This window comes from Centruroides sculpturatus, unplaced genomic scaffold, assembly GCF_000671375.1.
Source record: "Centruroides sculpturatus isolate CEXI.00-Female unplaced genomic scaffold, Cexi_2.0 scaffold1003, whole genome shotgun sequence".
Taxonomy (NCBI): Eukaryota; Metazoa; Arthropoda; class Arachnida; order Scorpiones; family Buthidae; genus Centruroides; species Centruroides sculpturatus.
Genome location: NW_019385333.1, coordinates 173226 through 188292, shown reverse-complemented (window position 1 = coordinate 188292; position 15067 = coordinate 173226). Strand labels below are relative to the sequence as shown.

Below are 15067 nucleotides of genomic sequence, written 5' to 3'. Positions count from 1 at the left end.
TTAAACTTTCAACTCCTAACCGTTTGGACTCTGAGCTTATTATTATTATCATTATTATTATTATTATCAATCCATTTCGATTATATTATAAGATGCGACATAATTTCAATATTGCACCGAAATTAACTGGTCGGACGATTTAATGAAAGACTTTAAAAAGTGAAATCAATCAGAATCACTTTTTAAAAAACGACGATGACTCGATAAACCATCGACCGATTTTAACGTTACAGTGGAATCTCGCTTAATGAGCACCTATCATAACGAGTATTTCGCATAACGAGCAAAACAAATTCTAAAAATTTCCTCGCTTAACGAGCGATGTTTCGCATAGCAAGTGACGAGAAGATGGAAAGTCCCGAATTGTGCGCATGCTTCATCAGTCTGTGTTTAGCACTCGTTCTCCTAGCATCTTAGTGTCGCTTGTGATCACGTATTTTTCCAAACTTGTGTTCACACATATTACTTTTACTTTTAAACATCGACAACCATAGCCCGTTATATAAAAAACACTTTTTTTTAACTCTTTCCGTCCTGTGGGCACTAAGAGGGCCTATTACTGCAAGTCCATTATGGGCAGCCCCATTATGGGCCAGACCCACAATGGGCTGCCGGGTGGTGAGAGGCGGGGCCCGACATATCCGAACGGACCACCCCCGATAAATTCCTGGGGATTTTTCGACCCGTATGGATTCGAACCCAGGTCCCCCAGAGCGGTAGGCTGCCACCTTGACCGCTCGGCCATCCGGCCATAAAAAACACCCTGAACGATATGCCAAATTCTTGGGCTATGTAAAAGCTATAATTAAATATTAGAAATTAATTAATTTGACTAGAGGTAGGCAGTTATGCTGCCATCTCGTATTAAATTTAATTACCAATTCCAAATTAAATTTTAGAAATGTTTGAATTAAAAATTAACTAATTATAATTATTAAATTTAATACGAGATGGCAGCATAACTGCCTACCTCTAAACAAATTAATTAATTTCTATTATTTAATTATAGCTTTTACATAACCCAAGAATTTGGTATATCGTTTGGAGTAATTATCAAACATATCTGTGATTTTTTTTTTGTTTTCTGCAAATCGAATTCTCATTTCAGGTTTATTCATTCCGCGCTAGAAAAAAATATGATAATGATTCCCGCTTCTTAACAATGCACATTGTACAATTTTCTTTGAATAAACGTTATTCATAAAATATTTGAGTATTTTTTCAGGCGTGGAATGCATTATTGTATTTTACATTAATTTCTATGGGAAAAATTGTTTCGCTTAACGAGTGTTTCGCATTACGAGTACTATTCTGGAACGAATTATGCTCGTTAAGCGAGGTTCCACTGTACTTTATTTTATTACTATTCTCATTTCGGGTACAGGATACTTAAAAATGTGGCGGTATTTTGCGTCGTTTCTTCTGTATGTAATTACATCAACTAACCAAATTATCTCAGACTTGGTAGTACTGTATATAGTTATTCTTTTTGTTCCTGTTTTTTAGTTTAACTGAAATTATTCGTTTATTTTCCAGATAAAAATTAATTTTCAATTAAACCATGAAATAATTTTTATTCTGAATAGCCAAATAAAAGTTTTCTATGCTGTAAATATTTCAAATTTTATTAAAACATTACTTTATATTTTGAGTAAATATAAAACTACAAATATTGATCTGATTTATTTATAGAATGTTATTTATCATCATTCTGAAATATCATTCAACATTAAAAATATACCATTTTTCACTTAGATGTACAGTTAGTTCACTTGGTTATTTTAATTATTAACATATAACTTATGAATCTAATAAAAGCTATTATTGTTATAATAAATATGGTTATAAAATATTGAAAAATAATCTCAAAACATATAAATTTTTATTATGATCCGTTATGTAAATTTCTATAAGATGGAATTTTTTTTATTAGCAATAGTTACTTTAAAATGCCAAATAATCAAGTTTATTTATTTATTCATTAATTAAAAATCAAAGGAAAATTTATTTATTCTTTTTTTTAAACGTTATTTTAATTATATATCGTTATATAAACGTCAAATATATATATATATATATAAATCGTTATATAAATCGTTATATATCGTTATATAAAAAATATATATACTTTAATTATATATCGTTATATCGTTATTTTAATTATATATATATTATATAAACGTTATTACTAAATATTAAATTTAGTAAATAATCTACTAGGTTAGAAGAAAGTTTTCATTACTATTTTGATGTAGACTTTATTAATGTGTATAATATTTAGTTTATTAAAATATTTTAAAAATTTCATTTAAACTATATAAGCCTGTTTACATGAACATAATGAGTTAAAGTTGTCGTTACAGTATTTTAAAATATAAGATGTTGACATGGTGCCACCATGCCAAATGCTATACCGGACTAAAGTCAAAGTATAGCTACCCAAACAAGTGTTACATTAAGCTTCTATGTTATTGGTATATGTGTCAACATCTAGAAACTTCCTGACACGTGTTCAATGACGGCCGGATGGCCGAGCGGTTATGATGACAGCATACCGCTCTGGGGGACCCGGGTCGAAAAAACCCTAGGAAGTTTTCGAGGAGTGGTCCGTTCGGATATGTCGGGCCCCGTCCCTTACCACCCGGCAGCCCCATTGTGGGCCTGGCCGAACCCATAATGTTCCTGTCAAAAAGAGACTCTCTTAGTGCCCACAGGGCGGAAAGAGTTTAAAAAAAGACATGTTCAATATTGCAGCGTAATGCCATGTATGTTTTTATTAAGGTTTAATGTTTCTAGATTTTTGTGTAGTGTATGTGGCATAACACTAGTAGAATAGAGGAGAACAGGTATATTAAATACGTTATCCATCCTCCAGATCTGTCTTGGGTTATACTCGGTTGACATCAGTTTCTGTGTGCTGGTTTTACTTTGGTAAAACGAAAGTAAAGTAAAAAGAAAAAGAAAATCATTAGTAAATTTTCCTAAAATCTTTTCCTAATTGAAATATATTTTTTATTTATATTGTATAATGTCTTTTATTTCTACATTACTTAAGAATTAGCGGTCAAGTAAGGGGAATTTTTATCGAATTCACATAAAAAATTTCTTCTATCCGTTCAAATCGGTTCCCGAAGATTAAATCCTGAGTTTGGTCATTGGTTTGCTCACACAATTGTATTAATTAAATCCGCTTTACCGAGCAAAGCGTCTCGCGAAATTCACGTGGCCTTCGAATTTTTCAGATTACCAAAGAGCATAAAAGATTATACGAATAATCTTATCCACGTTGTTTTCTACAGTTAAGTTACGATAGTAAATAAATCGAGATATTAATCAGAAATAGATTTATTTTTTTCTTGGAGTTAAGTAGTGCTCGAAGAAGATAGCAATGCAATATTATTCAAAAGGCCCGAATTAAATCGACGCAGTTATGCACTCTGGCGGTGAACAGATAAAACAGAAAAGATGACGGTGACGTCATGATGGCGACCTCCAGTCAGTCAGACGATGAGGATGGAAGGAAAATTGAGGATGCACGTGGCGATTCCCCATCCCAGATCGTTCAAGTAATGAATACATATGGCAGGGAATTTTGGTTTATATTGGCTGTGATATTTACTGCTTTTGCGGCACTACAAGATGGGTAATAATATTGCACTCGTATGTCGGTGCATTTTTAGGTATTCTTTACTATTTAAAGAATCAACTTTGATATTTACTTTTCTAAAGGTTTGATTTATGTTTTTCTTCGTTTCAATTTCCGTACTATTTATTAAATATTACACTTAATGCGATGTATTTCTTTCCTCGTCGCAACTTTATGTTGCTTGAAGGTAATAAATATTTACTGGATTTTCGTAATTAACACATTTATCATCTATAAAATTTGGAAGTTACTTTTAGCTCACTGGCTTATATGTTTATACAGTATATGCATAAAATATCTAAAAATAACTTGTAATTTTTTTTAAATTATATAATTACATGGCTGTAAATTTTGCATTAAATCATTCTCAATTATTTAAAATATTTAAAAATTTCTAAACTCATCATACTCGACCTTTATAATATATAAACAAATGAAAACTGCAAGAAATATTAATCTGGATTATTAAAATCTAAACTGAAACTTAACTTGTGATTTAGATTTTATCTTCTGAAAGATCTAAACATAGCTTTTAAAATGACCCGAGACCAGTTTACAATATTATTTTTTACAGGTATTTTTGTAGTATATACTCTGCTGAGGAGGGACAAATGTGTCCGAAATGCAAAATTATGTGTGTTCAGGTTTAAATAAAATAAAAAATTGTTTTCTGTGAAACTCTGTAGCATTATCTGTAAAGCCAGTATAATAAGTCCTGATATTAGAAGATACGTACTTGTAGATGAAAATTTATATTTTAATAACTAATAATGATTCATCAATAGCTTGAATTTATTTAAAATATTCCAAAACAGTTTTTTCTTTTTTTTCAAAACATTTGCAGGAGAATTTCACATATTCAAGTACATAATCATATCTGAAAGTAAGTAATAATAATAATTTTGAAATCTTCCATGATCACAACACATTCAATCCCCAACAAAAGTCAATGCATAGATCAGTTGGCTTTACTTGATGATAAGCAACTGCTGGTTGTGACTGATTTTGTACCAATAACAATACACTAACTTTCTCTGTATCTTCCACACTGTACTGTACCATAGGATATACCCAACTACTGTAACATTGTGTATACATTATTGGAGTCTTCAACATTTTTCATTGACTGCTATTTTTAATGACTTAGGAATTGATTGGTTAAGTTCTCAGATGTCCAGCTTCTTTAAATTGAATGAAAGCTTATGGAGTCAATGATTGTTAATATAAATTCTTATGACGTATAAATTACTGAAATGCAACCATAGCCTTATTTTTTATAAAAGAAATTCACAAGAAATGCATGTTCTAGCAAGGTGATGTCAACTGTAACTGGTAAGAATGACTTTCAACAGTTGAGACCACTTTTATACTAGAACTTTGCTGCAACACACATGCTAATGCAAAAGAAGCTGATTTTTCATTACTTGCAGTGTCAAAGATTCCATAGTGGTAAATTTTATACCATTTTTTTTTGTTTTGTTTTGGAAATGTCATCTGCATGTCCTGAAATGTCACCATATATAAAGTTTATATCAGATTAGGATAGTTTAAAACAATGAAATCCCCTGTATAGCTTTGTCTAATTGTTATGGACTTAATATGAAGTAATTATCTGAAAATTTGCATTGAAATATTTATTAGAATACAAAAATTTTTACCTCACATTCTGTTCAAAAAATATTTTCAAAATGTATCCTCTAAAACTAAAAAACATACTATTGAAATCTATTGGCTTTGCAAACTTTTTGTAAATGATTATATACAGTATACAATTTCATTTTTATTTAGTAAGATCATTTAAAATTGGATTATATGCTGTTTATAGGTCATGCAATATTATTTTTTATTATAGCATTTTTTTTATCATTGCCTATTATTTAAAGCAGTATTTTTCAACCTTCAGCTTCTTTTGCATTAGCATGTGTGTTGCAGCAAAGTTCTAGTATAAAAGTGGTCGCAAAGTCATACATGGGGGGTCGTGGGAAAAAGAAAAAGACAAGTGTTTGTAGGTCCTACACTACAATAAAAAAACTACAATTTCAGTGAGAAATCTGTGCCTGTTTATAATACAATTTGTTTTTTGATCGATATTTAAATCTCAACAGAAAGAAAATTAAATATGTAGTTTTTAAAATCACTGACATAGTTTTAATATGGCCGTGAGGGGGGTCGCCAGAATTTTTTAACTTGTAAAGGGGTTGCGTATTCAAGAAGGTTGAAAAACACTGATTTAAAGTATTATATAAATTAAATTTATTGTGCAGATTTATGAATGAAAATTGAAAATTTCAAGATTTGAAACAGTTGAGCTTAAATACAATGGTTTAACAAGAGATGATTCCCTACAGTTAAAAACAATATAAATTTTTAATGAATTTTAAAACTTTAAATTAACCGTTTTGTTTTTATAAATAAAATTTTAAATTTATTATTTTTTTTATTTTGTTTTGTTCTAAACTGTTAATGTATCAGATAATGATTTTTCAAGTAGTTGAAAGATTGTAAATTTAATAAATATTTTATCTGGTTTAAGGTGGTTTTATAAAGATCACAATTCAGTAATCATAAGATGATTAGATTATTCATCTACTTTTTATTTTTATACTTTAACATACTTCTTCATTATTGATGATTAAAAACAATATATACAAAAACAATTATGAAAAATTTTCCTTTTAATGTGTTATTTATAATATTTTTAAAGAATTTTTAAGCCATTACAATTATAAAGTATATTTGATTATTTAATTACTCAGTTCTATTTGTGTCTTTAGACTTATAAAATGTTGAAATAGATGATGATGATAATTTCATATATTATCTAAAAATAAAATTTGTTTAATTGCAAAAATAACAGTTGTTTTGATTATTATAGATACCATTAAACAAAATTTTAGTTATTACAAAATATCTGAAGGTTCTCCCGGACAATAATATTTCTATCTGATATTTTACATCTGTATATGTTCTGTATGACTGATCTCTACGATGATAAATTATTATTGTTTTAATATACAGTAATACCCCAAACTTGCGATAGGTGGGACCAAGCAGTAATCGCGTAAGTCATTCGCGTAAGTCGGGGTATAATTTCGCATATAAATGCATACAAATAATTTTTAATTGGGGCCTGAAAGTAAAGAAAACAATAATTTAGAAAAAATGTTTAATAAAATCTTAGATAATACATATGTATAACAAATTAGGCCTATATTATTTTACAATTTTTCACATTTACTTGATTATTACGCCATAATTTTAACATTGTTTCCATCTCAGTGATAATACTGTGACGTTTACGAATGATGCTTGAATTTAAAGATTGAGCATTTTTCACAGCTTCGAGAATTTTTTCTTTGCCTTTTATAATTGTTCTGACCGACAATTCCGGTAGATCAAACTTCTTTGCCAATTCACAAATTTTCATTTTTGTATCGAAGTCTTTAATAATGGGTACGTTCGTAAAGTCAAACGAGTTAAACGCGTTAGTAACGAATCGTTCGAAAAGTCTAACGAAATAGGAATAACGATGACGTCATTCTCGTTTAACTCGTTCGACTTTACGAACATACCCAATGTTAACTTTACATTCCAAAGATAAAGTTTTTCTTTTCTTGTTTGATGCAGAAGAATTAGTTCTACTTCGTTTGGATGACATAGTAGAGTCTCTCGAGTCTCCATAGATATAACAAACACAGAAATAAATAACACAAAATAAATTGTAGCTATGTGTCGATTCCGTGCGACACATCCGAACATGTAAACTGAACAATAGTGTGGGGGGAGTGAGTAATCAAGGGTTGCGTGGCGCTCAAAAGATGAATCGACGAGATTTGAAAATCGTGTAACCCCGGGTTCATGTAAGTCGGGATAGCGTAAGTCAAGGTATTACTGTATATAGAAAGTTTGAATTAGACATTATAACACAGTGATAAAACCTCAAGCACTTTATGCAGCAGAAGGAATGGAGGAATGAACTCTTAAAATGGAGGAAATAGAAAATATGGAGGAAAACAAGAGAAAAATCCTTCAAAAAATTCTGGGGCCGAAAATAGATGAACATGGTAACTACATGTTAAGGAGCAATAAAGAGCTCTATCAAAAAATCCCAAGACTCTCGAATGCAATTCGGAGAAGGTGAGTAAGCTTCTTTGGACATATAAAGAGAATGGGGGAAAATAGGCTAACAAAACAAATTTTTACGTATTTCAACAACCAAAAGAATAAGAATCAATGGATCAATGACACCTAAAAAGACATGGCAGAAATGGTCATATTTGAAGAAGATATCCAGAACAGGGAAAGGTTTAGAAACAAAATAAAGAACTTCAAGGGTTTTGAAGAAAAGGAGAATAACAGACATGGAAGAATCTTCACTCAGGAGCAAAGACAATACCAGAGCAAGAGAATGAAGAGATTTTGGGAAGAAAGGAAGAGGAATGAAGGGAAGAGGGGAAAAGCAAGTCATAATTAGTTGTTTGTACGTGGTCCAAAGATGGCCAAAATCGACACAAGAAGAAGAGTTTGAACTTTAAATCAGTTTCCAAGTTTTAATGAAAACTTATCTTAATTATTTTTACTGTTATTAATAAACATTTAAAATAAGCTTTTTAAATAATTTGAATCACTTTATTTAAAATATAAATGTTTAAAATTTTATTATATGCTGAAATATGAATTTTATATTAATTAAGAAAAATTTTCTTTAAGTTATAAATAATGAATCAATGTCTTAAAAATCTATTTAATTTCCTTTTTAAAATGATAATTATATAGAAAGCTTTATAATTTTATTTTCGTTTTTGAGTTATTTTTGTTTTACAAACTCATAAACCATAAAACATGTTAATTTAAGTATAAAAAGTATAAATAATATAACTTCTGCCTTTGTAAAATTATTTTATTCTAAAGGATCTATACTTTTGATGTAATTTCAAATATTTATTCAACAAAAACTTAGAAAAATTTATTTTAATGTTATAATAATAAGTTGATAAAAATGGTAAACAGTACTAAAAACTTTTTGTTTTTTTCATATTAAGTCATTGCTTTTCTCTGCTTTTCAGGTATCTTTAGTTTTGTTTACTCTAAAATGTTTATAGAAATTCAAATCTTGTCTCAAATAATTTCTGAAATATTTGATGAAAATAGAGGAGAATACTTTGTATTAAATTTTATCAAAATAAGATTATGTAATCAAAATGTAATAAACATCAATAGGAAGTACAAAATATCATTAAGTAATCTTCAAGTAAGAAGACAATACTATTAATAAATACACCCGTCTTTCAGAGCTAATTTGGTTTAATCCAAATGTATGCAAGTACTTTCAACCTTTTACAAATGTTGTCTTCAGATGAAATAGAATGTGTTTAAAATAAGAAATAATTCTTATTCTAAATATTTTCTTTTTTACCTGAAAATAACATTTGTGAAAGGTTGAAAGTACTTATATACATTTGGATTAAATCAAATTAACTCTGAAAGACAGTGTATATTTATTAATTGTACTAATTTGGCATTGAGTGTGTTCATCAGTTTTGTGAAGACAATACTAAAAGAAAACTTCATTTAACATTTTCTAAGCCATAACTCAATAACCAAAATGAAAGTTGATATCTTGAAAAATATAAAATGGCAATTTCACAAAATTCAAAATTAGCCTATTTTGTGAAATAGAAAATTTGCCTAATTAATGAAATCAGCAGTTGATGGCCAGTTTTGCAAATTATTCAAGTATTTGCTTATGAATTCTAAATGAACAACATTCCCAGATTTGGCATAACATATATACATTTTTATCTGGAATAAAATTCTATTATTCTAAATATAGAAAGAATTGATTTATATCATCTAGATATTGTTTGAGAAATCCAAATATTCATAAATTATTCTAAAAATAGAAATTTTAGTAATTTATGAATATTTAAATGCTAAAAAAAAAACAAAAAAGATACAAACTGATGATGATGCAAGTTAACAATTTAGAAATGTACTTTGATTATGAATATTAGAAATTCCATTTATCAATATGTTATAGATCTTTCCAAGTTTGTGCAAAGTAAAATTTGTGTATAAAAGTTGGGATCTGAAGCTGTAACTATAAAGGTTTTGAAAAATATTTTATCCAGAGAAATTACTAACTTGTTTATTTTTCATCACCATGTATTATTTTTATAAAGATGTTTAAATTTTATCAGGCATTTATTTTTTGGATTTATTTGTAATCTTTGATTTCAGTTAACATTGTAAAATTATATTATTTTACCTTTCAGAATGTATAATTTAATCTTCAGTTTAGATGAATGGCATAATTTTGTTAATTCAAACTGTCAGTTTGTTATATGTTTAAAATGCTTAATTAATAGAGATGACAATGACTTTCTTATATTTGTTATATACAGTAGAGTGTCTATCCGAAAGCTGGTTATCCGAAATGTCCGTTATCCGAAAGCATTCCAGTCGGCAAATTTAAATTTTCGCTAGTGTTGTGGCGCTGCAATCTTCGGCTATTTCTCGGGCTACTCAAATATTTTACGTTTTTGATACTAAATTAACTTCTGAAGTATAATTTTTTATTGTTTTTATATTTTTCAATAAATTTATTTTGTTTGTACAAAATAAAAAAATAATTTTTAACGATACAATAGTCTTCGTTAGGCTTAACATCGACGAAAATTCAACGCGAAGCGACACGCAACGGAGAGAAATTTCAACATGGGATAAATTAATATATTTTTTCGTACATGATTTGTTATCCGAAAAATAAGTTATCTGAACCACCCCAGTCCCCAATTGATTCGGATAAACGACGCTCTACTGTATTCATAAAAAGTGGATAAATGGGATATTAAAAAAGTCAAATTGGATTTTGATTATGAAAAAAACTCAAAATTGTAGATACATATTATAGGTTATATATGTTGTTTTCATTGATTTTTTGATTATGGTGGTGATGGTATAAATTATAGTATTTCTTACTTTAATATAGCGAATATTTTACAAATGTATTTAATTTAAAATTATTAATGTATTTGATTATTCTGTATCATTATTACATGTTACAGGAATGTTTGTACCAATATGCATTTTTTTCCTTGAATAGACCAATAACTGTTTTCTGTTTAGATCAGGTGTGGCCAAACTTTTATCCCTTAGGGGCTACTTTTTTGGTAAAATATAGTCTGCGGGTGACTACGAATATGGGCAATTTTAGGATTTTTATAAGCGCATGTGTTAACATTCATTTGCATTGTTCATCGGGATAAATACAAACAGTATGAGTACGTTGCACAGACAGTCTATTATTGTAAGAATAAATTATCGAATTAAGATTTTTAAACATTAATTTAAGTGAAAGCAAATTGTTCAACTTTAACTTCGTGGGCTACTTTTAAAACATTTGCAGTCGACCGTGGTCTACGTGTTGGCCATCCCTGGTTTAGATGATTATTTATTGTGCTAGTCTTAATTTTGCCTACTATGTATTGAAATTTTAGATTGTTTTAAATGTATTTTAAAGTGTTTTTTCATTAATTATATTGTATAAATTTTTTAACATTATTTTTAATTATCCAGAATATAATAATTTTATTTTTAAATTATTTTGCTTTAAACCTGATGATGGCTGTTTAAACTAGTTGAAAATATTCATTTTAAGTAATAATTTTTGTGATAAATTAAATTTCTAATAAGTGTTTTGAGTAAATCAGTAGGAAAGTTAAATTTTTGCAGATAATAAACTTTAATAAAAATATTTTAATGGATGTGTTAGTTAATAGAGTTAACATCATCATATTTCAGTAATAATTAATATATACCTCTCTTTTTAATTATTCATTGTCTATTGTAGTAATTTATCATCAAGATTTATTGGTACAAATAAACAAATCTAGTAGAATAATATATTTCAAATGAAATGAATTGAGAAATGTAAAAAAAAATAAGATTATCATAATCCTGTGTAAATTTTAGCAGAGTATTTAATAACTGTTTTAACATATTATATTTTAAAAATCTAGTAAATTGTGACATGCTCTTTATTAGTTTAATAAGAAAGAGTCTATTTTTTTGCATACTTTTATGTCTAACTCAACAGAAAAAATTTTTTTTTTTTTCTGTAAGCTTTCATTTATGTGTTAACTTTATTATAATATACATTGATATCTATAAAATTGAATGATTTATTAGCAAAATATTTCTGAATTTATTTCATTATTATTCATTTTCTAATATCAAAAAATTAATTACTTTTCATTCTAAGTAATAGCAATCTGATTGAAACTGATGAATAGTGTTAATATCTGGCATAATTTTTATGCCAGATTTTAAAGCTATATTAAATAATTAGTTTTATATAAATTTGGTCTTCATTTACATGAGGGTTTTACTCTCTCAAATTATGGTATATATTAATTTATATGAATTGAAACTCAAAAACTATAGTAAATCACAGACCAGATTCCAAAACAATTTTTCATAAAAAGCCTATGAACTAATTATTAATTAATGTAATTTATTATTTATTTTATTGGTACAGTAATACAGTAGAGCCTCGATTATCCGACCCCCTATCAACTGACCCCTCGGTTAACCGATCGTCCTAGTCGGCAAATTTCAAATGTCCGCTAGTGATGTGGCGCTACAATATTTGTCTATGTCTTGGCTACTACGTGTTTTAGCTGGCAACACTGGATCGACCATAAAAGGGAGCCAGTATTTAAACGAGGCTTAACTTTCTAATTTTTAACGATAAAATAGCAATGATTTATTATTTTAAAAAATTTTTGTTAGGCTTAACATCGATGAAAATTCAATGCAAAGTAGGTTAATAGCGATATACTAATATACTAATTACATGGGATATAATAATATACTACACTAATAATAGATTTTTTCATACTTTTCAGTTATCCGCCCTTTCAATTATCCGACCAACCCCAGTCCCCGATTAGGTCGGATAATTGAGGCTCTACTGTACCTCGACTTAAGCTACCCCGACTTACGCGAACCCGGAGTTACACGATTTTCAAATCTCGTCGATTTGTCTTTTGTTTGAGCGCCACGCGACTCTTGATTACTCACTCCCCCACACTATTGTTCAGCTTACCTGTTAGGACATGTCGCGCGGAATCAACACGTAGCTACAATTTATTTTGTGTTATTTATTTCTGTGTTTGTTATATCTACGGAGACTCGAGAGACTCTATGTGGTGATTTCTTGTAACCATGAACTAATCAAAAGATGAGATAAGATTAATGAGAACATTTATTAGCTTACATACATCCGACTTGGATTTTATACAAATTGAGAAATTATACCACGAGTTACGCGAATTTGACTTACGCGGTTATTGCTCAGTCCCACCTATCGTGTAAGTTCGGGGTATTACTGTATTAGAAAAATAATAATAAATTTAATTATTAAAATTATATATACTGAAAAGTTTACATCTTAACCTGAGTTAGACTGTTTCACATAATTAATTGAAAATCATATAACACCTCAAGATTCTGTTAGAGTTCATTTGAAGAAGCTTAGACTTGAAGGCTATGAGTTGTTATTGATTTGCTAGAAAGATCTCAAAAGCAATATTTGCTAAATATTCTTTTTGGTCAGAATAAGGTTATATGGAATCACAGTATTGTAAAGTTTCTTTTCATCAAAGCCTTATGCTTATAATTATTACACACACTTAGTCTCCCAGACTTCACACATTTATAGATTAACAATGATTTATACTTGGTAACTTTGTACATTACTGTGAAATAGTAATGTTAGACATTTCTTAGATATTTTATAACTGGGTATCTTTTGTTCTTACTGCTGTCTTTTTGAATAAAGGCCAGTCTAATTAGTACTGATAATTGCTTTGTTATGTAGACTTCCTTCTTGGTAATATTCAATAGTTATAGGAATTCTGTTAGTTGCAAGTTTGTACTTGTAACCTGCTTCACTAATCTTGATGTTATGTAGGTTGTATTGTAAAATTTGTCCAATCAGTCTACATTAGCATAAAAATGCACTCCTTATAACTTTCTGCAGCTTGCAATGATATTTAATATTTTCTACCTAATGATGCTTTCATTAATAAGGATATCTTTTGATTATTATATTTAATCCATGTTAATAACATTGATTCCATTGAACTAACAGCTGATTATACATATGTTTTCATATGTGTAATCAGCTGTGTTTTCATACTAAAAGCCTACTGTGATTTACTTTATGGCTTCTTAGTCTGATCTTGTGAAGCTTTAGTAAGGGATATCTAAGAAAGTATTAGCCTAATTGAAATATGAAACTCTATCACCACATGGTGAGATCACAACATTCTGATCTTAAAATATCCAGAAAACAACTCCAATAACAAGTGTTACAAACTTAGTGACCAAATAAATTGTGTTTAATATTTTAAACACAATTTATTTGGTCACTAAGTTTAATATTTTAAACTTCATTAATATACAAAAAGTTATATGAACTTTGTAAGGATTTATCCTAGCCTATGATTTAAATATAGCAAATATGAATTTACTTTATAATTGCCATTTAAGTATTTCATTAAAAATATTTATAGGATTGTATATAAATATAATTTAATGCTTTTTTCAGTCCACCAAAAACAAGAAAAGCCAATCCTCCTCAAAAATTTTTTTCATCATCATCATTAGTTGCTGATTTTTACCTTGGAAATCTTCAGGCACTTAACACTCTAATATCAGAAAATGATATTGCTATTGTTTTGTATTATGCACCTTGGGATGCTGGAAGCATGCATGCTAAAGAAGAATTTGAAACAGTTGCTCGATTTTATCATACTGAGGTGAGTTAGTTTTGAAAATGAAAATATGTTTACATAGTTTTGAAAAAATGCTCTTGGAATAGAATGGTTTCAGGAGCAATTTTTTGCAATGAATTTTAAAATATTTTTTAAGTTAAACTGTTGCCTTGCCTGATTGTCAATGGCTGTGCTGACAGAAGAAAAAAACTTTACTAACTAGAACATTTTCAACCATTTTTAATGACCTTCCTTGAGTAGTGTAAAAAATGAAATGCCAAACAGAAGGTTAAATGCTAATATTCTAGAATAAAAATTTTTTGCTGCGTATTAAGGTTGTTTTGGTGTGCTTGTTATGCTACACAGCAGCTATGAATCAGCTGGGGAAGTTCATTTTACTATTTTTTGTTTTAAATTTATAATGAAAATGTTTCTTCAACATTTACAAAACTATGTATAAATGCATAGTTTTCCACATCTGTTGATATTGCTATTAACATAATGACAGCTGTTTACTTATCATATTTAAATCAGCTTTAATTTAATAATTATTTTGTTGTTTTTCATAGCTTGTACTTGACTACAAAATCTGTGAGTCAAATTTATTTGCTTGTTCTAAAACTAAGGATTAAATCTTAAA

General features: G+C 28.5%; 1 protein-coding gene across 1 annotated transcript in view; it reads left to right on the top strand.

Annotated features, from left to right (window-relative positions):
* The first annotated feature begins 3465 nt into the window (after positions 1–3465).
* LOC111637764 (thioredoxin domain-containing protein 11-like) overlaps positions 3466–15067 on the top strand; it is a 69975-nt gene continuing 58373 nt past the window's right edge. Inside the window, exons 1-2 of the mRNA XM_023383334.1 lie at positions 3466–3643; positions 14262–14472. Coding sequence (XP_023239102.1) covers positions 3480–3643; positions 14262–14472 — 375 coding nt within the window. The 5' untranslated portion in view covers positions 3466–3479. The remainder of the gene's footprint in view (positions 3644–14261; positions 14473–15067) is intronic.